This window comes from Pongo abelii, chromosome 9, assembly GCF_028885655.2.
Source record: "Pongo abelii isolate AG06213 chromosome 9, NHGRI_mPonAbe1-v2.0_pri, whole genome shotgun sequence".
Taxonomy (NCBI): domain Eukaryota; kingdom Metazoa; phylum Chordata; class Mammalia; order Primates; family Hominidae; genus Pongo; species Pongo abelii.
Window position 1 is genome coordinate 106261501 of NC_071994.2, and position 27690 is coordinate 106289190.

Below are 27690 nucleotides of genomic sequence, written 5' to 3' on the forward strand. Positions count from 1 at the left end.
CTTTTAATGAAATTTTAATGTTTACATAGATTTCAGAGCAGGACTTCAGAAGCTGCCAAACTTGAGGCTGAAGTAAGCAAAGCACAAGAAACAATCAAAGCTGCAGAAGTCTTAATTAATCAGCTTGATAGAGAACATAAGAGATGGAATGCACAGGTTTGTTTGAGAGAGGGGCCATGAGGAGTCTACATTTAAAATGCAGGAAATCTATAATGTAATGTATGTTAAGAAAAAGAAGAGAAAGAGCCATTAATTTGCACCTGGCTCAGGATAAATAATCTAGATATAAATGGCCATTATGTGAATTACTCTTTAAACAAAGTGTCTTTATATGAATAGATTTTTAGGCAAAGCAGCCTATTTTCCTTTCAGTTCCGATGTTATGAGAGATGGGCAGGATGAAAATGAGTGGATGGAAAGCTTAGTACTCCTTAGAATTTTCTTTGAATTTACCTTCACCAGGACAGTAATTTTAGGATTTGACACTGTTGGCTATTTATTTTTTCTTGAAATATTTTATTATTTTGACTTTTTAGTGTTATCTCTTGTTTTTTCTTGGTTTATTTCTGAAATCAGTTAAGCTTCCTTTCCTTTCCTGATCCTCCTCATCTGCTCATCCAGTAATGTTGATTGTCCTTGTTATTCTCTTCCACAGCAGCTTTTTCTGCAACTACCTTGGGGGTTATCTCATCCCTTCATAATATCACCTACACCTTCATAATGACCAGAGCTACATTTCCAGACTACTGAGTTTTAAATGTGTATTTCCAACTATACATTAGACATTTGCATTTAATTGTCTCTGAGGAACTCAAACCCAACATGTCTAAATTATTTTCTTTTTCTTATTCCAAGTCTCCTTTATTTTCTATTTCACTGGAGGCATCTTTCTTTGGGCATCAATACTAAAAACATATGGGGTTGTCTTAGACTCTTCCCTGTTTACTTGTCATATCCATTTGCAAATATTCTTTATATTTGTCTTCTATCTTTAATGCCAATTTCTTTTCATTTTTCATCTGACTTTTTTAATGTCTTCCTCCTATCTGACCCTTTAATTAGTTCACCCTTCATTTGTCAGCTGAATTATCTTTATAAAACCCAATCTGATTACATTACTCATTGCTTGCTTAAATGCTTTCAATGGCTCACGTCACAGTTTAAAATAGAAATTCCTTTGCATGTCGTGGAAAACCTTTCACAATCTGCCTTTAATTAACTCTATCTCTCTTCTTTCCTTTAATATCACTACTCTTTCTGCTGAATCTTGTGCTTTATTTACAATAACCTTTTTGCTAATGGGTCTTCACGCTGTACCTTTGTTTTGTCCCTTTGTTCATTCTCTGTGTCTTAATCTTAGTTTACAAAGTGGTGCAAACTCCCATTTAACTGTGATTGGGATGAAAGTTCTGCTTTCTTTAAAATCATTAAGAACTTTAAATGACTAAATATGTTTGTTTCTACAAATATATAAGGATTTTATACTTTTAAAAAATATCACAGCAGCGTCTGAAATCTTTTTGATATTTTTACATTTTGACCGTTACATTCAAAACGAGGAGTTATTACTTGTGATTTTTCCCCTCACAGTCAAAACCATGAAACTGTCATTTTCTTTAATGTTAGAACATACTCATATATCTCCCTCTTTCTTCTCTCTCTTTTTTCCAGGTTGTAGAGATAACAGAGGAATTAGCTACTCTTCCTAAAAGAGCTCAACTTGCTGCTGCATTTATTACATATCTTTCTGCTGCTCCTGAATCTCTGAGAAAAACCTGTTTGGAAGAATGGACCAAGTCAGCTGGTCTTGAGAGTTTGTATTTAGTTATTCCTGAATTTAAAATTTCAATATACTAAAAATAGACCCTTTGTTCTCTGTTATTTTACCTTTTTTAAATGGGGGAAATTTTATATGGGTTCCAAGGATACCTTAGCTACTTTAGATTTGCCGAATTCCCCAAATGTTCTCGAATTTGCTTTATTAATATGATTTTTCTATTCTTAAATCACTGTAAAAAACTGAGATGACTGAATTTATTTTTGATATTGCACAGATGCAATTAAACATTGTTACTTTTATTTTTATAATAATTGTATTTCATAGGCTGAGATGCAAGAACTTTAAAATTCTTTGTTATGTTAGTGGTATTTTACAAAATTATTTTAGCTTGTGAAACATTCACTCAAAGAAATAGGACTTCATGGAGTTCCATTCCTTTGCACTTTTTGTTTTTGTTTTAGACTTTTTTCTCCGTGGGTTTGGGTGTTAAATGTGGAAGAATGGGTTTCGTGTAAGGACTGTCATAGGACTTTTGTTTTGGAATAAATAGCTTTATTTCCTTCCCTTCATCAAGTACAAGATTGTTGTAGTGAAGTACTATCAATATCTTCAACTTTTCAGAATTTGATCTGAGGAGATTTCTTTGTACTGAAAGTGAGCAGTTAATTTGGAAAAGTGAAGGCCTACCATCAGATGACCTTTCCATAGAAAATGCTCTTGTAATATTACAGGTAGTTAACTTATTTAAATTTTTTTATTAGAAATGTTTTATTGTCAAGCTTGCTGTAGAAATTGTATTCTTCATATTCTTAGTCTTTCACAGTTACCCTTTTCTTACTAAAATAAAAATATTTTGCTAATGAAAACCCATCAATGATTCAGTTAGTGAGTGTATGACTTTCAGTATAATTTATTTTTTACCTTAATATAAAAGTATAAAGTGGCATTCTTTTGATGGCAAAATATTCTAAATTGTATTTCCTAACAGTAATAGAAATATTTTAAGGATACCCAATTCATTGGTTATATGGTTTCTTCATGAGTACAGACTAGAATATATGACTTCATAAATTTTATGTTTTTATTTCATTTTATTTTGCCAAACAAAATTAGCAAAAAGTGAAGTTAAGTTTTGGCTTATCAATTAGAGATAATCATACACATATTTTGGAAAATTGTTTTGTCATATAGTGCACAGTTTCCAAAGCTATTTAAAATGGAAAATAGCATAACCTTATTATCAGTGAATGTGAAAACCACATTCAAAGCCATGCACACAAATAAATAATCACTTGAATAAAGTTTGATTTTTCCCATTAACTTGGCTTACTTTTCTGATATGGAAATTGGAAGATGATTTTGACTCCTTGATAATGTGATTTTTCTATTCTTTCTGTCAATAGTTTATATTTCATAATAAATATTAGTATTCCTTTTCCTCTCTGTAATCCTTCTCTCTGCCTACACACTATTTCCTTATTATTTTTTAACTCCATAGTCTCAAAGAAAGCATGAACATTAAACATGCTCCTCTTTATGTAGCGTAAACTGTATTATAAGATTCATATTTTGGGTGCTGTTCATTACTTGATAATTTGTTCTGTTTTATTAGACCTATTAATCAGCTGACTATGCTTCAGCTCACTGTATTGGTAACTTACCAGTAGAGAGGTTGCTGACCACTAATTGAATAGTTTTGCTTTCTATTAATTTGATTTTGCCTGTTTTTAAATTTACTTAAAAAATTTTTTTTATTATTTTCACAATGGAATCACAAATATGAAACTCTAAATGCTTATGTAAATAGATGTATTACATTATAGCAAACTATATGCTTTTTATTATGTTTGTTACTCCCTCCCTAAGGTTTCATAGCCGCATCTTTTTCCTGTTTCAATAATCCAAGAAAGCAATTGATTGCAAATTAAAAAAAAAGTTTAAGAATTCTTTTTTATTCCATAAGAAACAAGGGGAGGGTGGTAAGTCTGTAGACAAAATATGTTTATCAGAATAATTTTTTTACCAATGTTAATTGAAAATGCTTAGTTTTGTATTCTGAATTGTCTTTCATGATGAATATGGGAAATTGCCTTTGAAATTAATAAGCTTACATTTACTTTGTATTTAACATTGCTAAGTTCCTTTTAGATAATTACTTGCATTTATATGACAAAACAAAAATCATTGGAAACATTTCTTAGGGTAATTAGTTATTTTGTTGAAATGAATTTGCCGTTATGGTCAACACTCCATCTCAGTTTTAAGGTGTACCAGATTTAAAATTAGTTGTAGTTTAAGGGTGTGATTGGATAGCACGTAATCTGTAACATCAACTCATTAACATCACCATGTATGTAAAATTAAATCTCTAAATATATATTAGTTGGGCTTCTGGGAAAAGATGGCTAGACATGATAAATAATATGCATTTGTGATTCAGAGATATAATACATCTCCTCATTAACTATGCTAAAGCTGGCCTGGTGTAGTGGCTCATGCTTGTAATCCCAGCACTTTGGGAGGCAAGGCGGGTGGATCACTTGAGGTCAGAAGTTTGAGACCAGCCTGACCAACATGGTGACACCCTGTCTCTACTAGAAATATAAAAATTAGCTGGGCATTGTGGCATGCACCTATAACTCCAGCTACTCAAGAGGCTGAGACAGGAGAATTGCTTGAAACTGGGAGGCGTAAGTCGTAGTGAGCCGAGATCACACCACTGCATACTCCAGCCTGGGTGTCAGAGTGAAACTTCTCAAAACACACACACATACACACACACACACACACACACACACACACACACACACACACACCAATGCTAAAGCTTTTCTGAGGTTCTACCTCTCAGTGGAGGAGGCTTTCCCTGATTCGAGGCCTGTGGTAACTCAACAATTTTGTTGATGCTAAGAAAGACTTTTTTGTCTAAAACTATTCTTTTATTAGTCTTACAAAGATACTTAAAATTCTCATATTTAGGTTAAGCTAACTATTGAAGTGCATGTATTGCCGAAGAGAGTAATTAGTCAAATCCTTATATACCCTTGTTCTTACAACAGGAATTAGTTTTACTATGTTAGCAGAAAGCTCATGTGACCTATGTATTTGAGGGACAAGGAAAAATTTGGCCATAGTGATCATATGTCCTGGATTGCTTGGTCTATGGTTTGTACTTGTTGTCCTGATACAATTATTAATAGTTTTCCTTTCACTTTCAACAGTGTCCTGGTTTGAGTGATAAATTATATGATCTAATATTGGCCAACTCAGTGGATAATGGAAAGTATAATAAGGCTGTTAGAAACTATGGAGAAGGTGTGAGTGAAAAGCATCAAGAAAGGAGGTGGAGAAGTTGACTAATTAAAATATCAGATCTTATATGGGTTTTTCTTGTGATGACATCTATTGAATATTTGTGTTTTATTGTTATAGACAGTTCAGTGTCAAATTGGTTTTAACCACTCAAAATTTCTTAGATTTTTTTTTCTTGCTGCCTTTTGGTATATGCTGAGGAAATGCAAACTAATGTGATACTAGTCTAAGAATATAAAATTATAATGGTAAATTTACAACTTTAAAGTTAACTTCTCCACATAGGAAAAAGTTTTTCAATCCTCACGTAAGTAATAATAATAATCAATACTTGCGTATTACTTACCATGTTGTGCATATATTACTGTTTAAGAATAAATAGGTAAAGCACTTAAACACATAACTCATGTAATTCTCAAGTCAACCCAATCTGTTAGATACATGTGTTATCCCTTTTATAGATAAGGAAATTGAGGCACAGAAGAGTTAATTCACTTGTCTAAGGTCACATGGCTATCAAGTGGTAGAGCCAGGATTCAAACCCAGGCCATCTAGCTCCTGTCTATACACTTCTCATAGGAGTGTGTGTGTGTGTGTGTGTGTGTGTGTTTAGCCTTATTTATTTTATATTCTTGTTAATGTAACTCTCCTTAGTGAATCAAGAGTTAGGCTTTAGTTTTATTTATGAAATGTTTTTGCATTTATCCCATTTATAAGTATTAAAAATAGACATAACATTATAGAGTATACTAGGTGTTTTAAAAATTATCTCTTTCAAAAATATCCTTTGACCAATCTTTTTTTCCCCCAAGGAGAGAAGAATTTAAATAGAGATTGTGTATCTTTAGTTTTTAACTTGTTTTTTGAGCTCTTGACCTATAGTTCTAACTACCTGTTAGATATTTTTACCTGTGCTTCCTAGGCAGCTCAAAATTTATCAGCCTTTAACTAAATTCACCATTTTTTTAAGTCAAAAATCCTCCAGTGGCCAATTATAGCACATTTAAGGGGAAAAAGTAGCAATTTATGCTTTTAAATAGCTGAGATGTCTAAAAGGTTGAGGCAAGCTTCTGAATTAAAATAATTTTTACCAGGAGATCTCTGTCTCCATTTTATAAGATGGATTCATTCTCAGGTTCTCTTTGCCCTTTGTTAACCTTGACCATTGGTGACTCCATGTTTACCATTATTAGAGTTCATGTTTCCAGACTAAAGATGTGTCATTCACTCCCTCTGCACCATAGATAATATGCCAATCTCCCAAAAGGATTCTGATTGGTTAGCTTAGATCATCTAATCATATTGATAACCCATCAGAAATACATTTAGTGGGACATACAGGGTAGGCAAGGTAGCTCTCTACTATAGAACTCATTTTTCTTCCTCTCTCACTCCCTATAACCTGCTTCTCTTATTTTCTACCACCAGAGATATCACAGTCTTTTCTCAGTAATGCAAGCTACAACCCTGCACGTCATTCTTACTATGTCTCTTTACTTTTTTATTCAGTTAATTATTCAACTAATCTTGTCAAATCTATTTCTCAAATGTCTCATGAATTCATCCTGTTTTAATCACTTCCACTGCCAGTGGCTTCATTTATGCCTTTATCATTTTGTATATGGATAAATATATCATTATACCAGCTGGTTCCTTGTCTCCAGTACCACTTCCTTTACTATTGTTGGAGTGATTTTTCTAAAACATTAATCCAATCATAATATTGCCTCAATTAATATATTTTAGTGATTTCCCATTGTCTGCAGTATAAAAATTTCATTATCCTTAGACATGGCATAAAAAGCTGATCATGATCAGACAGGCTCCAGATTACTCCTGCCATTTTATATGCATCATCTTTGCCCATATTTATTTTTCTTTAGCTACACCAGAGTACTGTAAGTTTTCCAAATACTCCAAACCTTTTTATTCCCCTCTATATCATGCTGTTGTTTTTGCCTGAAATGTTTTTCTTTTTTCACTTCTTTGCCTAGCTGATCTCTCTTGTCTTAGTTTGACTTGAACTGTTTTCTAGCCATAACTTCACCTATCATCCTTCAGTAGCAACTTGTGCACCTCTTGATGATGAAATTTTTATCTTTGCATCTTTATTGCATGTAAAGTTATTGAGGTTAAGGGAATGTATTTTATTAATTTCTATACTCCTTGTACTATCTCACTATAGTTGTTATCCAACATATAGTAGATGAAGTAACGAACAAATGAGTAAATAAATGAAAGCTCAACATTTTTGGATTGAGTATAGTTGTAGAATTTAACTATATTTAATCATGGAATACAGAGATAAAATATACCATAGAAATCTTATCTAAATCTGTCTGGAGTCGTAAAATAAGATGACAACAAACTTGTAAGTACCTTTTGAAAAACTTAAGCATGTTTTCTTTGCCAAAAACATTTTGAAACATTACCTTTCTTCTTTTCATTTAACTGCATCAGATCATTGGTTTGAAATCATGGGTAAGAACTTTTTAAAAATTTAAAATAATTACTTTTATAGTTAGGCAAAATGCAGAATTGTGAAATGTTTGCTATTGAATGCTAGCATAAAATTAGATCAAAAACCTAGGTGCAGCACCATGGTAACACTTCACAGGCTATTTACTAACCACGTCATTGTGCTTCGAGTAGTACATTTAAATGATGGAGCAGTAAGTGAAACCTCTAGAAATAGATGCTGGGTGATGCTCATACAGTGTAACGTGGCAGGAGGTATGATGGGAATAGTCTACTGTGGGTGCAAGTGAAAGCAAGGTACCTTGTCTGTGGACCATTTTAAAATAATAATAAAGCTGTTTTAAAGTCGTTCATCTCTTTATTATCACCATGTGCTAGCAATTGTAAACAACATTGGTGATACAAAACTATTCGTCCACAGGGCAGATAATCCCCACTATCTCCCTCCCTCTTGGTGTGCCACTGAGATAACATGTCTGTTCTTATTAGATATACAGTGTTCCCCCCTTTTCTCCTGGGCATATGTTCCAAGACCCTCAGTGGGTGCCTGAAAGTTCAGGTAGTACTGAACCCCATATTTATATATGGGGTTATACATTTTTATATAACACATACATACTATTTTATACACACATACATACTATGTTATACATATATACATATATATAAATACAATGTTTTTTTCTAAACATACATACTATAATAAAGTTCAATGTATAAGTTACACACAGTAAGAGATTAACAACAACAATAATAAAATAGGACAACTATAACAGTATACTGTAATAAAAGTTAAGTGAATGTAGTTTTTCTTTCTGCCTGTCAGAATATCTTATTGTACTGTACTCACCTATTTTTGGACTGTGGTTGACCATGGGTAACTGAAACCATGAAAATAAATTGTTGATAAGGGGGACTGCCGTACCCCATTCCAAGTTTTCATCTTACTCTCACTTTCATATGTGTTCTCTTATTCTTATAGCACACAATTGCATTACATTTTTCAAAGAAATGTGAAAACTTAAGAAAAATTAGATCAGTTTAAATTTTAGTAGGTAGCAATGATTGTTAAATGACTTCTAAATTTATCATACATATGATACACATTTTATACATATATAATTGGCTTTCTTCTGTCTACTAAGTGCCATTGTGTGTGGAGGGCATTTTCACTGGTTTCTAACTCCCTTTTTTTTTTGAGATGGAGTCTCACTCTGTCGCCAGGCTGGAGTGCAGTGGTGCGATCTTGGCTCACTGCAGCCTCCGCCTCCAGGGTTCAAGCAATTCTCCTGCCTCAGCCTCCCAAGTAGCTGGGACTACAAGCGCCCGCCACCACACCTGGCTAATTTTTGTATTTTTAGTACAGACGGGGTTTCACCATGTTGGCTAGGATGGTCTTGATCTCTTGACCTCGTGATCCATCACCTCAGCCTCCCAAAGCCACCACACCGGGCCTGACTTCCTTTTTTTTAGAATTTAATTAGTGCAGGATGTTCTATAATGAATTTAGTTTTTAGTTCATTTCATTAGATCTTAACCTACAGCCCATGTAATTTTCTCTTCCAGGATACTCCTTTAGTAATATTGGATATATACTGCTTTAGAAGAATTAATGTCTTAAAATGTAAACAATTATATTGATAATTAGCAGTATTTTAATGCTTTGCTCATACTTCTTTTTATGGACTTTATAGTTTTTATTCAAACAAAGAATATAGATAGATAGATAGATAGATAGATAGATAGATAGATAGATAGATAGGGAATAATTTGACTGTGTATTTTAAAAGCCAAAAAGAATGCTGCAAATGACATCAGCTTGAGACTAAAGCTCTTGCTTAGCATAATGTTAGTACAAATATTCTGTGTTATTTTGTGTGAAGTAGGACTGTACTCTCTATACTCTGGCTAAATGTAATTACCTAATATTAACTCCTGGTCACTGAAAATTTGTTAATATGGCTTGTGATGCAGCTAAAAACTGTATTTTTGTTTCTTTTTCATGGTTGTATATTTGTGTTCTCCAAAGCTTGAGAGAATAGATCATTTAGTAATTGATTTATAATTTCTAGAAAACTATTTCCATTTAAATGAAAGCTGATAATCATTAAAAAACATTACTTTTCCTTTTTTTTTTGTACTAGAGTCGAGTGTGCCCATTTCTTATAGATCCTTCTTCCCAAGCTACAGAGTGGTTAAAAACACATTTGAAAGATTCACGTTTAGAAGTTATCAATCAGCAGGTATGTATTACTTACAATTTACGTACCAATTAGGAATGACCTCTTATAGTGAAAAGATCTTGGAGTCTATAATCAGAAAACATAGATTCAACACTGGGTCCTATTGTGTGGGACCTGGGGCGAGAGATATAACTCTTAGCGTCAGTTTTCTAATTTGTAAAAAATAGATAAGAATATTTATTTGATTCTGGGTATTGATCTAAGCCCTGGGAATTTAATAGTGAGTTCCTTCGCTTATGAAGATGACAGTCTAGTAGGTTAGAGAAACAATTAAAGAAGCTTTGCACTAAGTTATGACTAATGACACAAGTGTAAGCTGCTGTAGAAGTAGGAGCTTTTAAGTTAGCTTGGAGAATCAGAAAAGCCTTCCAGCCTTTTAGCATATTTACAGTTTCTCTGAATGCCTCTCATAATTTCCAATTTCTTTAACTCATTGACAGACATCTTTAATGTATCCCAAGATTTGATAATTGTTCAGTGAAATGTAATCATAGTCTTTTTGGTAGTGACTTCTCAGTTTCATGTTTATCTTGCAGAGGAAATTATTTTTGGTTAGGTTATTATTTTTTTAAAGGAAGACTTAATATATGATTAATTTTCATAGATAATTTTCAGGTGTTTCAAAAATTACCTCTAAAAGTTACTTTACTTGTAAAGTGGGGATATCAACCTTATTTTTTTTGTGATAAGAATAATTATAAATTAGATAATATATAAAATACTTTAATAATCATTTATGGTTTGCATATATGCAAATCATTTATGGTTTGCAATATTATATATGACTATATACATATAAGTATACTATATATCTCTATATAGTTATATACATTATAAGTACTATATGTCTATAGTTATAGTTATATACATATAAGTATATCACTATACTATATATCTTATATACATATAAGTATATAAATATACTATATATATCTATAGTTACAGTTATATATACATATAAGTACTATATATATAGTCATAGTTATAGACATATAAGTAACTATATAGTTACTTTTATATATATGTACACACACACATATATATACACACACATACCACACATACACACACAGACACATGCCTGGGGTGATGTTTAAAACTACTCCTTCCCTATCTAGAAAGCCTTAAAATTCTTGATTATTGAAATTTGCCTAAAGGTTCTTTTCAGAATTATCAGACCTATCCACCAAGAAAATTTTACTAGAATTCATCATCTTGCCTTTTTTCCCCCATTCAATGTGTGATTCTGAACATAAGCAGAGTAGGGTTCTTATTAATACCTGGGTAAGTAATTTATTACCTATAGAATTTGAAATTGTGTTTCTATAACATTTTGAAATTACTGTAGAAAATTGAAGAAAGGCTTTTGTATTTTGGGGGAAATAGAGAGTTACTATTCAGTGATTACGGTCATGCAAGATGAAAAAGTTCTAGAGATCTGTTTTGCAACATTGTGCTCACAGTTAACAATTCTGTACTATACACCTAAATACTGGCAAAGAGGTTAGATCTCAGGTTATGTGGATTTCTTTTTTAACCACAATTTTAAAAAATGTTAAAATTCTTATTTTTCTTGTTTGTGTATTTAAATTGTGAAATTTTTTTGATAATTTATTCAACTAAAATCATTACCAAATACTTATGAGTAGAAAAACAATAATGAATAATTTGAATTATTAAGATGAATATTAAATTTTTAAATATTCATATTATTCCTGTTAATATTTTCATTCATAATGTTTAAGGATGTTTGTAAATATTAAAGTAATTAAATAATTAATATGTATTCTTTTTTATTCAATTAGGATAGTAACTTTATCACAGCTCTTGAATTAGCAGTACGTTTTGGGAAAACCCTTATTATACAAGAGATGGATGGTGTAGAACCTGTTCTTTATCCATTATTGAGACGAGATCTGGTTGCTCAAGGTAAATGATTGACACTTTCCAGAGTGTAAATATTTTTAAAATTTCCAAAGTAAGTAATTAAACCAGGTGCAAGCTTTCAAGAGTCCTCTTCCAGTGGAGTCACGCATGATGGGCTTACTTCCTTTAGCAATAAGTTGTGACAATATGTGTAAAACGTTGTTTATCAGGGAAGCTCAGTAGAGACCTAGCACCCATAGTTTACTGGGGGTTGATTATGTAAGCACACTCTCCTTAGCACATTACAAAATTCTAGACTCCCTGAAGGAAAGCAGGTGTAGCATAAACCATATTGTTTGTACAAACAATTTAGGCACAGTGAGCCACTTTCTTGAGTTCTGAGGATGGTGAGAACTCTCCCAAAATCTAAGTTCCCAGGTGCTGGTTATGGGCCAACTTTACAAGCAGCCCTTTCTAAAGAGTCTCAGGATTGCTATGTTAATTCTTTTCTGCATAGGAACCCAGCCCAGTCTTGGATGATCAGAAAGCTATGCCTTGAAACTTAAAGAGCATATCATGCAAAGTGTATACACATACATATGTAGACATGTACATATACATACGTGTATGTATGCCACATACGTTGCTAGCATTGCAAACTTTAAATAGAAAATTGGTGTTATTGGGGCAAGGCAGAGAAATAGCAAAGCATGCACTATTCTTTGATAATCTATTGTCCCTCACATAGATATATATGGCCTAGTACTGGTTGATATGTTATGAGAACTCAAGTAGTAGGGCCTTTGTAACATTATCCTCTTAATATATCTTATGGGCATGAAGGGCAGGGAATATCTAAGCTACTATATAACAACAGAAGCTTGTAATCAAGAAAGTGACCTTGCTAGAATGGAGTTGTCTTCCAGAGCTCAGTTGCTGGTCCTTCTGTTGGGGGTAACTCAGATCTGCTGAGCTAGTTTCTTGCTATGGTATCTTAAGGAGGAGGAAATGAACCTTTAGGGCCATCTCAATTTGACATTCTTCCTTCTATACTGTGGTCCTGAAGGACTCATTAAATATAAATCTTCATGAGTTCTGGTTAGTGTTAGGTTTTAATGGTATATGTGGCATTGTCTGAGTGTAGAGTGTTGACTAGATCCCGTGAAAAGAGTGATAAATTTTATATCATGATTGGTTCACATTTTGAACTGCTCTGGGTAGTTATGCAAGGCTGTTTAGGTCAATTTGTTTATGTCAGAATTAGGAAAAGAGAGTTAATCATTGCCCCTATCTGACTTTTTCCATCTTCTCCCCAGGGTTGGATGTATTAATGTCACACTAGTCTGTTATCCCCTTTGTGTATATTCCAGATATTGTCCTTTTCAAGAGTGATAAGTTCCTCATGAGTTGCCATTTTTTCATCATACATTAACTCTGGGGACAGAGGATGGTAGTCCTAGAATCACATAAAACAAAGTTTGTGCCAAGTTTGTTTACATCCCAGTGTCCTTAATCTAAGATACACAAATTACTTTTCTACTTACTGTGTTTAAAGCAGATGTAAATATAGGAATAGAATGTACTTCTCTCCTACAAATTTATGCTCTTCAAAAATCTTATTTATTGATCATAGAAGAGCAAGGTATACTTCTTCAAATTCTCTTTTTTTTCCTCTCTCTTTTTTTTTTTTTTTTTTTACTTTGTTTCCTGTGTGCTTAGGAGCTCAGCCAAGGCAGAAGGTAGATGTGGCAGTTTGCAGTTGGTAAATAGTTGAAGACAATTGGACCAGCTAACTGTATAGAAGTTGTTGAGGGAGAGGCTAGTGTAGTTGGCTAATAGTTTTACTTTTTACGAACAACAGACATCAAAAGTATCTTCTATTAAGCATTCTAGTCCTTTATGGTTGTTGTATTTCCATGTTGAGTTTGAGTATGGAACCAGGAATTATACTAGAGATGACAGCTAAACATTTGTGGTGGTTCTTTTAGTCCAGATGCCTCCTTTTAGGCATGGTTCCTACAGAGACAGGCATACGTATATGCAACATAAAGGTTAAATTTGTGATTAATTGTTGTCTCTGTTTTCAAAAGGTATATCTCCATATGGATGTGTCTTTCGTAGTCCAATTGCTTCTGGGTGACCCAATGGCCCGAAGACTGGTAGATCAGTGTTCTTCTATTAGGAGCAGTTTTGTCTCCCAGAGAATATTTGGCAATGTCAGGAGACGTTTTTCGTTGTCACAGCTGGAGTGGAGGGCCACTATGCTAGAGACATCTTAAAATGGACAGGACAACTACCTACAACAAATAATTTCTCAGAACAAATTGTTAATACTGCTAAGGTTGAGAGACCTTAAGCTAGTTCACTAGTTCCAACCCATGAGTCTCTGGACAGGTATATTTTAGTTGGTCTCAGAGTGGCATATTTTCTAGCCAGGAACACTACCCGAAGTGAGCTCATTGTACAGAATATCCAATGCTATAGATTGCCAGAAATTGTACCTATGGTTAGTTGATGGGTATAACATTGCACTGGATTTGCTCATCTGTAAGATTATTTGTAGATATCTGTAATTCAGTGTACCTGAAGGATATAGGGACTGAAGACAAGGATTGATTTACAATTGCCTCAATTACTTCCAAAGCTGCCTCTTGCAAGGGCTGTGATTTAAACCTAGCCACGTTTGTTGACAAGATATAGGGGCTATGGTAAAATTTCCAGGTATGGAACATGCTGCTTTTTATAGGCCAAGAGGGTATTCAGATGTTGGTTATCTTTCCTTCTTTGTATTTAATGGCTGTAAAGCAAGCAGTTGGTCTGTAATGGGCTGTGGTATATCTCCTTGTGAAATGTTTATTTCCTTCTTTGGGTGCCAGAGTTTTAGATTTGCCTTTGATTAAGTCCCATTCATCTTGAGTTAGTTGTGCCTGAGTGGTATGCAATACAATGTGAAAAGTTTTCCCACTGGAGACCATTATCAAAATTTTATCTGCATAATGGAATGGAACTTGGACCTATATGGAGGTTCTCATGGTACTTGAATTCGTCTAACTCAGTTGATAATACATTTCTGAAGTGTTTGGACCTGTAAAGGTGTCCTGCGTACAATAGCTGAACTGATTTTGGTCTTCTTTCCAAAAGAATATAAAAAAGAAATAATTAGTAATAATTAGCAATATCCCAGTCTGCATACTAAGTATCAGTTATGACAGCAGTTTTTATAGTCATTGTTATGTCAGGTACTCTGGAATCTATGGTGGCCACTGCCTGGTTTAAATTTGAATGGTCATAGTAAACCTTCAGCAGCATTAGTTTCCAAAATTCAGACAGATAAAATTGTGGAGCACCCCTGCCTGGTTTAAAAATATAGATTCCTTTTCACTTTCTGTCATAATACATTTCTTTCAGCTGTAAATATTGATAGGATTTGGGTATACCTTATAGGTTGATCTTGCCTGAATCTTTATCTGATTGTTATAGAAGTAACCAAAGATATCACAGTGAATGCATCTAAATATATCCATGAATCTAAGCACCCCAAATGTTCATTCTATTATACACATTCACTGAAAAAAACAAAAAAAACCCAAAATATCCAAGCCTTATGTTGGTTCAGAAAACAGTAGCCATGTAAATTGGCACTTTCCCTGGAAAGGACCCAGAGACCAACTCTTGTACCTGTGCCCAATCATTCTATCTTTAGTTATCTAAAGTACAACACAGATTTTGTGTTCAGAGGAAAAAAGCAGTCAAAATTAACTGCATCACAGGTTAATTCCAATGTAAATTAAGAATTCATACAGTTAAGACTGTGTTGGACTCTATAGTTCTACATTTGATATTTTCTATGAGTAAGAGATGAGACAACACTGAAGAGTCTTTTTTAGACAATAAAATATTTATTTTAAAATATTTTCAAAAATGTTTTATCAAAGTAGTACATGCATGGGTTATAAAGTCAAATGATACAGAAGTGCAGCAGGATTCTGTTCCTCCCTTCCCGTGACTAGTTCTGCTCACCAAAGAAAACCATTTTTTTATTTTAACTTTTTATTTAAAAATAAATATGCATAAAGAAAAGAATACCTAAATTTATAGCTAATGAATTTTTACAAACTGAATACACCTGTATAAACACCCAGATCAAGACATAAGAGCTTTATTAGCACTCCAGAAGCCCACTTATTTACTACACCCCTTCTCCACAAGGATAACCACATTCCTAACTTATAACAGCATAGAGAGGTTTTGCTTCTTTTTGTACTTTGAGTAAATGAGAAAGAAAAAAAGCAGCACCTGACTACTCTAGACTGAGATCTGGCCAGATTCTAAGAGCTTGGACTTTGTGTACTCCTGTTGAACATAAATCATTTCATAAAACACCAACATCCGAGAGGTCACTCCGACTGCAGTCATGTTTGAGCACAAAAAATAGGAACACTTTCCATAACACAAAAATAACCAAACATTCTCTTCTCCCAGTTAATATGAGTGACTCCTGCTTCTTTACCAATGATAGTTTAGTCCCACTCCATTTCTCTTACCTCCTACATAAAAATTAAGATACTAAACCATTGTTTGCTCTTTCTGATCACACCCAATTCCCAGGAAAAGTACATTTTTCTTGAATTATTTATAAATCGCCTAACATGAGCCAAAATCCTCTAACAAGCCTCTATTAAGTCCTTTTTACTGACACAATGCACAATTTCCCATGATGTTCTATCTTTCATTGTAAAGAGCTGGTAAACGTGAGCTATGGCTCTTTAAACACTGGGATTATTTTGTTTTGTTTGTATTGTGTTTTTTGTGTGTCTGTCAGCTTTGGTTAAGTCGTATTTTTTTAGGCGATTGTTTTATCTAAATTATCACATAGTATATATTTTAAATAATATTCTCATCTTTTCAATGTCTGTTGGCTTTGTAATGATGTTTCATTTTTCCTGATATTGATAATTTTTGTTATCCTTTTCATTGATTAGTCTTGATAGGGATTTATCAATATTACTAATCTTTTCAAAATACCAACTTTCAATTTTTAAAATTTTAATTTTAGATTCACAGGGGACATATGCAGGTTTGTTTAACAAGCGTATATTGCATGATGCTGTGTTTGGACTTCTATTGATCACATCACCCAGATAGTGGACATAGTACCCCAGAGGAAGTTTTTTAGCCTGTGATCCCCCCTCATTTTTGGAATCCCACTATCTAATGTTACCGTATTTCCCAAGTCTGTGTGTAGCCAACCAACTTTTAATGTTGATTTTCTGAACTGTATTTTAAAATTGATGTTGCTCTTTGTTATTTCATTCTGATTACTTTCTCCAGATTTTATTTGGTCTTTTCTAGATTTTTGAAATGGAAAATCAAAATATTGATAGTCTTTTCTTTTTTCTAATATATGCATTTATGTCTATCAATTTTCCTTTACACCCTTCTTCAGCTTCCCACCCAAGTTTCAGTTTCTTTTTTTAACTCATAAATTACTTAGCATTTTGTTATTTAATTTTCAGGTGGTTGGAGATTTTCTAGTTACATATTTGTTATTGATATGTAGCTTGTCTCCATTTAGTCATAGAACTTATTGTAAAGTATTTTAATTTTTTGAATTCCGTTGAGCCTTCTTTCTGATCTGGCATTTGGTTATTTTTTATAAATGTTCTGTGGAACTTGAAAATTGTATGAATTTTGCTCTTGCTTGGTTTAATTTTCTGTACAGGTTAATTAATAGTGTCAAGTTTGTAAATTGTGATGTTCAAATCTATGCCCTAACTTATTTTTTTCTTTGCTTTATCATATATTGAGATAAATATCCTAAAGTTTCTGTGATTTTGAATTTGTCTTTTAGTTCTGTCAGTTCTTGTTTTAAATATTTTGAAAGCTATGTTATTAGATGCATACATTTTTGGAAATGTGATATCTTTCTATTCAGTTGTCTTATTTATCATTATGAAATGTTCTTTATCTCTATAAATGTTTCAAGCTTTAGAGTCTGATATTAGAGTGGTTACACTAACTTTTTGGGCTAGTATTTACATGGTATGTAAATACAAAAAATATTTTATTGTGCATGTTTAAGATTTACAGTATTATATTATGGGATACATGTAGATTATAAAATGCTTTACTGTCATAAAGCAAATTAACGTATCTATCAATTTACACAGCTAGCCCCCTTTTCGTGTGTCAAGAGCAGCTAAACTCTACTCATTTAGCACAACATCCCAAATGCAATAGTTTTGTTACCTACAGTCCTCGTGTTGTACATTGGATTTCTAGACTTAATCATCCTACATATCTGCTATTTTGTATTCTTTGACTACATCTCCCATCCCCTCCTTCATTCCCCTGCTACCTGCCCCTGGTAAATACTGTTTTATTCTCTGTCTGTGTATATTTGAGATCAAGCAGTAATTTTCTTTCTGTGTCTGGCCTACTTTACTTTGTATAATGTTTTCCAGGTTTATACATGTTATGGCAAATGGCAGGATCTACTTCTTTTTTGTGACTGAAGATTATTCCATTGTGTGTGTGTGGGTGTTTGTGTATACACATCATGTTTTCTTTTCTTTTCCTTTTTTTTTTTAGAACAGGGTCTGACTCTGTTGCCCAGGCTTGAGTACAGTGGTGTGATCATAGCTCACTGTAACCTGGAACTCCTGGGCTCAAATGATCCTCTGGCCTCAGCCTCCTGAGTATGTTGGACTATAGGCACATACCATCATGCCCAGCTAATTAAAAATTTTTTTTTTTTGCAAAGACGAGGTCTCAGTATGTTTCCCAGATGGATCTTGAACTTCTGGTCTCAAGTGGTACTTCAGTCTCAACTTCCCAAAATGATGCGATTACAGGCATGAGCAACCACGCCTGACCCACATTTTCTTTATCCGATCTGTTGATGGACATTCAGGTTGTTTCCATGTCTTGGCTATTGTGAATAATGCTGTGAAGAAATGGGAGTGCAGATATCTTTATGAGGTGGTGACTTACTTCCTTTGGGCATATACCCAGAAAAAAGATTGCTGGGTCATATGGTAGTTCTGTTTTTAATTTCTTTAGGAACCTTCCTACCATTTTTCGTAATGGCTGCCCTGGTCTTCATTCCCACCAACAATTCCCTTTTCTCCGTACCTTCATCAACATTTGTTATCTCTTGTCTTTTTGATAATACCCGTCCTAACAGGTGTGAGTTGATATCTCACAGTGGTTTTGATTTACATTTCCTCATGATAAGTGATATTGAGCATTGTTTCATATAGCTGTTGGCCATATTTGTATCTTCTTTGGAGAAATGTCTATTCAGGTCCTTTGCCCGCTTTTTAATCAGGTTATTCATCTTTCTGCTATTGAGTTGTATGAGTTTTTTCTTTATACATTTTGGATATTAACTGCTTATCTGATATATGGTTTATAAATAACTCTTTCCAAGTTTGTAGGTTGCTGTTTCATTTTGTTGATAATGTATATTTTTCAGTTACTCATGTTGATAATCTTTTTTTAACCATCATTCTGTTTTCAAATACTGTATCTTAAATACTAGTACAATAAACGCTTTTAAAATGATGAATTTAGAAATAAAGAAAAAATATAATTGAGGATTTCTATTTTTGTCACCTATAATCAGCCATTTCAGAGCAGTTTGGAATATGAAACATATTAATGTTAAAACCATACTGAATGCGAATAGATATTCCTTGGGTGCTTCAGTATCCCAGGATCTTCTTAGTGAATATTATTTATCATTACTTGCATAAGTGCTGATAAATAGAACATTCTGCTAATAGTATCTCAGGTAACCCAACTTTTGCTGTCTTAGACTCTGTTGAAAAGCCTATATTTAGAAGTACTTAAAAATTATATTTTCAAATATTGTGTAGCGAAATACAGAAGATTCAGACCAACTAATTGTGTGTGTATGTTTTTTTTTTAAATAGGACCACGTTATGTGGTACAAATAGGTGACAAAATTATTGACTACAATGAAGAATTCCGCCTCTTTTTGTCAACAAGAAACCCAAATCCTTTTATTCCACCGGATGCAGCTTCCATTGTTACTGAGGTTAACTTTACTACAACAAGAAGTGGATTACGAGGGCAGGTATACATAGATAATAATAATTTACCTTGGAATATTTTTGAGCTTTATATTCCTATTAGACGTTGTGAGTGAGAAGCTATTTTGTTAGACTAATTAGTATTTACATTTATGATTTTGAAAATAATACTTGTATGATGGAGTGAAGCATGCTGGCTTATTTCATTTAACATATGTATTAGACCTGTAAATTTGATGCTAATGTCAAATTGCTGCTCCTTTTAATATAACTCTAATTTTAAAGTTTATTTCTGTTATATATGGTAGAATTTGAGAGATTGATGGATCATAGAGATTAAGATCATCTACATTATATTTTTGGTTTGAAAACTGAAATTTAATTGTGAAAAGTGTAGCTAATTGACTTGTTCAGCTAGTTAAGAGTCTTTGATTCCTGAGCCAGCATTTTTTTTTAACCATTAGAACACATGGCGTCTTTGAAGTCAATTTATCTTCATATGGCTCATTACAGTTTAGAATTATTACATAAATTTCAAAATGATTTTTCATGTCCATACTTACATGTTTCCTAACTCATTTTTTCCCCTTTAAAGATATAATGCCAGTTGACTTTTGGAGTATCATCCTATTTTTTACTCATCTAACAATAGTAGATTTTTTTCATCTTTTGATTTATATGATAGCATACATATTTGCTGCAATTTTTACTTGATTGTAATTTTTAAAATTGTCCTTTCAAAATATTTCTTTCTATACCATATGACTCATCAAGTATATTTTAATGAACAATATCTTTTGATTGACTTGATGATACTTCTTTTAAATAAAACAATGTGACAATCACTCAAAACTTGGCAGAATTAATTGACAGAATTGCTCCTGCTATGTAAAAGATCTCCACAGTAGTTGCAAAAAAGGAGCTATGTAGGTCTTACTTTAGCAAGAACTAAATGAAGATGCTTGTACAGCAGATTTTGAATTATATATTTTATACCAATGTCTTTCTCTATTTTAGTATTCAGAGTTAACAATTTGACATAGCATTTTTCAACAGCTTCACAGATGACAGCTTTAACAAATACAATGTACATACCATACAACTTGCTGATTTAAAATGTATAATTCAATGGTTTTTTTAGTGGAATTGCTGGGTCTTATGGTAACTTTATATTTGGCAATTTAAGAAACAAACAAATCTTTCCAAAGTGGCTGCACTATTTACTTTCCCACCAGTAGTATAGGAGGGTTCCTCTTTTTTCCATATTCTTGCCAACTCTGGTTATTATGTATCTTTTTAATTGTAGTCATTCAAGTGGGAGTGAAGTGGTATCTCATTGTGGTTTTGATGACATAGTATTTTATCTTTTTATTTGTTTATTTTATTTTTTTTTTTTGAGATGGAGTCTGGCACTGTTGCCCAGGCTGGAGTGCAATGGCACGATCTCGGCTCACTGTAACTTCTGCCTCCCGGGTTTAAGCTATTCTCCTGCCTCAGCCTCCCGAGTAGTTGGGATTACAGGCGCCCACCACCACGTCCGGCTAATTTTTCGTATTTTTAGTAGAGATGGGGTTTCACTATGTTAGCCAGGCTGGTCTCGAACTCCTTACCTTGTGATCCGCCCATCTCGGCTTCCCAAAGTGCTGGGATTACAGGCGTGAACTACCATGCCTGGCCCTTTTTATTTGTTAATGTGAATACTTACTATTAAAAGAATAGTAATCTCATAATTTAGTATATTTAATTTAAAACTAAATATTACAAATTGATATGTTAAGTAATGCACTTTCTTACAGCTTTTCTTCAGTAGTTAATATTTTACTGATCAGCTTAACTAATTGTTTTGTCTCTTTTTCATCAGATGTAATTGTTGAAGGTGTCTTATGTTTAATTAGAAAGAATGAAATGAGATAACATAGTATCATATTTGTAATAGTCTGTCAAACACAAGGCCTGTTTGCAGGAAGTTTTTGTTTTGTTGTAAGCCTTATTGCTAGCATTACCTTGTCTTTTTGTTTTCCCAAGCTTTTAGCTTTAACCATTCAGCATGAGAAACCTGATTTAGAAGAACAGAAAACAAAACTATTACAACAGGAAGAAGATAAGAAAATACAGCTAGCCAAGCTCGAAGAATCTCTTCTAGAGGTGAAAGTCTAGCTATTTAGGTTACTTCTTTCGTATTACTTTTTTTTAACGAGTACAAATAACAGTGTTTAGAAAATTAATAGTATCTTCAGATTTTTTTTCCAAAGACATATTAGTGTATATCTTACAGTCAAAATTCTAACAAAAAGGGGAGCTATCTTTTGGAATACAAGATCTTAATGAGCAATGTTTAAGACTAGCAATTTTTAACTAATTTGTATTGTTTTATTATTTAATTATATGCTCATAATTTCAAGAAGCATTAAAAGCAAGAAATTATAACAATCTGTAACTTTAGTTTTTATTTTTTATTAAATTGACAAAATTAATACCTTGCTATGTTTGATAATGATATAGTTTCATAAAATAATTTATTAATTCATTAGATATAAGGCTATAATAAAAACAGAATAAAACTTTAAGAGGGCTATAAAATGTTGAAATTCTTCTAAAATAACATAAGTTGCCATAAACATCAAATGAATGACAGTTAATGTGGGCTTGCTTTAATTGGTTATTTTTATATGTGTAATAATGTTCATATTGTTAACTTTCCCTACAGACACTTGCCACATCTCAAGGCAATATTTTGGAAAATAAGGATTTGATTGAGTCTTTGAATCAGACAAAAGCAAGCAGTGCACTTATTCAAGAGTCACTTAAAGAATCTTACAAACTCCAAATTTCCCTTGATCAAGTAATTATTTCCTTCTTTGTAATTTCGTATTATGTTTTCTTGAACATTTAGGTTAATATGATAGAAAATGTAGAATCAGGTCCTCAGGGGAAAGATGATGTAAAAAGAAAAGCTATTCAAAAACATCAGAATGTTGGGTTTGATTCTAGTTATTGTAGAGAGGGAATTCAGATATTGGCACATTGAGGATAAGGAGTGTTTGTCAATATACCCTGCTGCCTTCTACTGATTTCTGGCATAATGTTATCTAAAGGTAGAGCTGCAATTTTATACTGAAATTGGAAATGAGTATATTGAAAATGAGTATTAGAGAATATCTTTGCCATTCTTAGAACTTAAGGCAAGTTAAATATACTAATTAAAAGGGTTATAAGCTCTAAGCTACAGTTATTGGCTCTTTTCATGCCTATAATGAACAGTGCTGGGTACTTTATTATCCTAATGTGGACACCTGTTAGAGTCATCTTCTCTACCTCTAGTTCCATCAGTGTTTGTATTGTCACCAATTCTGTACCCATAGTTTGAACTTTTCTTCACATCAGAAATAGCCTAATAGTGCTGTGCTGTCTTGCGTTACCTTAACTGATTCTCTTTTGAAATGTAAAATTGGATCATCTATTCTCTTATCACAAATATTAACCATTTCATGTTACCCACTTTCCCCTAATACTAGTGCTGTTGGTCCTCATTAAGACCAATCTGTGAACCACTTCTAGCTCTGTCAACTGAGAGGTAGAAAGGTGTTTAAAATATATTGCTATAGTCTGAATATTTGTGTGTCCTCATCACCCCAAAAATTCATATGTGGAAATGTAATCCGCAGTGTAATAGTATTAAGAGGTGGAGGTTTTAGAAGGCGACTAGGTCATGAGGGTGGAGCTCTCATGAGTGGGATTAGTAACCTTATAAAAGAAGGCCAAGGGAGTTTGTTAGCCCCTTCCAGCATGTGAGAACACACCAAGAAGCAGTTCTTTCTGTGAACCAGGAAACAAGCTCTCACGAGACACCAAATCTGTTGGCACCTTGATCTTGGACTTCCCAGCTTCCAGAACTGGGCGAAATAAATTTCTGTTATATAAAAGCAGAACCAGTTTAGTGTATTTTGTTATAGATAGCCTTAATAGACTAAGACATATATTCTTTTCAGTTTTATAAAAATGAGGAAGAAAAACTAGATTTTGCTATCTTTTTTAGTTAGAAACCATGATTCATCATCTTCATTTGTTTTATGTGTATAGAAAAAGTAAGGTTTTTTTATTACTTGGGTAGATATGTGCATTGTAGTCTTTAGGTGGCAGTAAAGTACTAATTCTAAGGTGTTTCCACCCTATCCCCTACCGATCTCTTGATCCATAGGAACGGGATGCCTATCTCCCGCTGGCTGAGAGTGCCAGCAAGATGTACTTCATTATTTCTGATTTGTCCAAAATTAATAACATGTACCGTTTTAGTTTGGCTGCTTTTCTCCGACTTTTCCAACGAGCTCTACAAAACAAACAGGTAAGCTGTTGGATACCCTGTACCTGAGATTGAATTACAGGGATCACTTTACTAGGGATAGTACTTAATTTATGATAAAAATTATTAAGCAAACTTTCATAGAATTATGTTCCAAAAGACCACATGTAACACTTTTAAGCTATATAAGAAATTAGTTACTTAATTTCTTTTTATATTGTTAACAAGGTGTCCCAATGTGACAGTCTTTTTAATGAAAACAGTTTATGTTCTGAGTACAAATTAATAAGTAATATATAATCATTAAAAAAACCCAGTGATTCTGAAAGATATAAAAATAAGAATTATCCCCATAATATCATTACCTGGGGAAAACACATTTAACATTTTATTATATATCCTTGTTGTTTAAGGCGGTAACTTTCCAGATAATGGAGATACAAGTGTCCACTGCCTTATCAAGCATGTATTCTAATGGAGGGAAATATGTATTAAAGGATAACAAATTGTTTTAACTAAAAGATACAATACTGTACTTTAAAAAGTGTATTAGTGTATTATGGACAGCTTTCCTACCAGTGAAAATAAACTTAATGTTTTTAAGAGATGGTGAGGCTATACCATACTTTATTTAACCACTTCCCATATATGCACATTGTTCTGATTATTTCTGTTGAGTATCGTAGTAATCCGAAACTTGGCCGATTATAACTATTTTCTTATGCTTATTGATTCTATTGGAAATTTAGTCAGGACTCAGCAGGGATGACTTTGTTTCACAATGTCTAGGACCTCAGCTGGGAGGACTTGAGAGTTGAGGGGCTAAGGCAGGTGCTTCACTTGCCCGTCTGGTGCTGTGGGCGGGAGGAATTGACGACAGGACTGCCAACTGCAGCACCTCTGCAGGAGGCTTGACTTTTTCACAGCACTGAGTAGATGGATGGACTTCTTATTTTTTAGCTCAAGGCACTAAGTGTGTGTTTCAGTGAATAAGGCTGAAACTGAATAGCCTTTTAAAATGCAGCCTTAGGTCTGTGTCATTTCTGCTGTATTGTATTGGCTGAAGTAGTCACAAATCTATGTAGAGTACAAAACTTTCTTTCTGTTGTTTAGAAAATCTACTGGATCTTGTAGGTACAGTACTGTGTCTTATGATAGAGTGACTTTTAGGAAATCCAAGTCTCAATTTCACATTGTGATCTTTGTTAACATATAGTGAAATGAATACAAGTATTTGCTATCTAAAGTAATGATTAGTTGTCTTGGTTAGAACATACTACTACAAGGCTAGAAGCCTAGGATTAATGCATCTGAGTTCTAGTTCATAATGTTTTCTTTATACTAATTTCACACATTTCTCTGCTGATTCTGGATGTATTTTTCTAAGCATTAAAATTGTTTTACTAGGTTTTTTTCTTGGTATTAATTTATAAATCACAAGGAAGCAAGCAAATTTAGTCTAATTGTTATACCAGAATTGATCTTCATAAGACATGTATTCTCCAAATGCTCTCTGAGATGTAAAACTTACATCACACTAAGGGAAAAGGACAGATTGACAACCTTCCCTTCCTCCATTTCTAAGCCAAACAATTTTTCTTTAATCAAAGGAAATAGACACTAATAACATGTTTTTCAATTATTACAATCTTGCAAAATGGAATTATTATATCAGATCAAAAACTAAAATTTTATGTGAGTTTTTACAGCATCATTTTCAAAGTTATTGTTCATCCTTATTCATCCTGCAGCACATGATTTAAGATCATTGAGGTTCCCATATTGAGAATAAGAAAATTCTTTATAAGGTATTCTTGTCATATTGTTTTGGGGCTGGATTGATAATTATAATATAAATAATTAAAATGGCCTTAACCTAGATTGATGTAGATAGTACTTTAATGCTGATAGGAGAGTGATATGATAAAATTCAACTTATGTTGTATCATTGGGAATTGATTGTAATTTTCATTTGTTGAAGGCTTTATACATTAAAGAAAGATGCATCTTTTTTTATATTATATTAGTATACAAGTTTAATGCACTTGTTTAATCCCTTGAATTTGATGGTTGAAGATACTTGTTTCAGAATCAGCTTTGAATCTGGAGGAACAATTTATAGGAGTACTTTTTAAATGTTTATAAATTTCCTAATGAATTTCCAATTATAATCTACAGGATTCTGAAAATACAGAACAGAGAATCCAGACACTTATCAGCTCATTACAACATATGGTATATGAATATATATGTCGTTGTCTATTTAAGGTAAGAAGCATCATATTTTTCAAATATAAAATACTACTTGTTCTGTGATTTAACATAATATTTATAGTTATAGTATAACTCTTTCCCTACTGGAAAGGTATTAAAAATGGTATTTCTGGTATTTTTCCAGAACATTTAACTGGAATGCCTTGTAGGATTCTTGGTTGTAGTGGGGAAAAAAGTGACAAGTGAAGAAGGGAGAGCAAACACTGGGTTAGCTGACTTAGTTCTAAATATTCCAATGGTCACCGAAAGAGATAATGACAGTGGATTATGTATCTCATTATATAGCTAGACTTTCTCATCCTCAGCAACTGACATTTTGGGCTACATAATTCTTTGTTGTGTGGGATGTTGTTCTGTGCATTTTAGGATGTTTAGCAGTGTCTCTGCCTTCCAGCATTCCTTCCCGTCAATTGTGAGAATAAAAAATGTCTGTGGACATTGTCCAATGTCTCTGGGGTTGAGGAACAAAATTATTTTGCATTGTTAGCATTAGGAAATAAACTAGTATTTGATCCTGAGTTATGAAAGAAATTTTTTACAGAAGTCTTCATATTACATGTGTTCCAGAAGAGAACACACATCGGACAATATTTTAGAAATTTTAGATATTAGAAAACGCAGAGGCCTTTTTGTACTTAGAATTTTTTTTTTTTTTTTTTTTTTTGAGACAGAGTCTCTCTCTGTTGCCCAGGCTGGAGTGCAGTGGCAAAGTCTTGGCTCACTGCAAGCTCTGCCTCCTGGGTTCAAGCCATTCTCCTGCTTCAGCCTCCCAAGTAGCTGGGACTACTGGCATGCACCACCATGCCTGGCTAACTTTTGTATTTTTAGTAGAGAGAGGGATTCACCATGTTGACCAGGGTGTCTCAAACTCCTGGCCTCATGTGATCTGCCCTCCTCAGCCTCCCAAAGTGCTGGGATTACAGATATGAGCCGCCACGCCCGGCCAAAATTTTTTTTTTTTTAAAATAGCAATCTTTGGGTATAGCTTAAGACATAATGTTGAAGAATAGCTTTGTAAAGGCAATTAATTGAGAGAAATAGAATTATTATGGTTCAATTATATGGTCTTCTTAGAAAATGTTGAAAAATATACAGTTAGTATATTTTTAGAACAGGATAGTAATTTTTGTGATTTTGTTGAGGATCTTTATTTGAGATACAGAATAAATCCTTCATAAGCTCTCTGGGCAGGGCATCTCTGAAAGAAAGGCCACACCCCAGTCAGGGGCTTATAGATAAAACTCCCATCTCCCTGGGACAGAGCAGCTGGGGGAAGGGGCGGCTGTGGGCGCAGCATCAGCAGACTTAAACGTTCCCGCCTGCTGGCTCTGAAGAGAGCATCGGATCTCCAATACAGAGCTTGAGCTCTGCTAAGGGACA

At 33.3% G+C, this 27690-nt stretch overlaps 1 protein-coding gene across 6 annotated transcripts in view; it reads left to right on the forward strand.

Moving 5' to 3' along the window:
* Positions 1–27690, forward strand: part of DYNC2H1 (dynein cytoplasmic 2 heavy chain 1) — a 360273-nt gene that overhangs the window by 117390 nt on the left and 215193 nt on the right. For 5 of the 6 annotated variants that reach the window (XM_054523746.2, XM_054523748.2, XM_054523747.2 and 2 more), the window contains exons 61-71: positions 30–156; positions 1672–1813; positions 2402–2511; positions 7553–7573; positions 9715–9813; positions 11619–11742; positions 19617–19780; positions 21762–21881; positions 22444–22578; positions 23935–24078; positions 26215–26304. In XM_054523746.2, coding sequence (XP_054379721.1) covers positions 30–156; positions 1672–1813; positions 2402–2511; positions 7553–7573; positions 9715–9813; positions 11619–11742; positions 19617–19780; positions 21762–21881; positions 22444–22578; positions 23935–24078; positions 26215–26304 — 1276 coding nt within the window. 6 annotated transcript variants of the gene reach the window in all.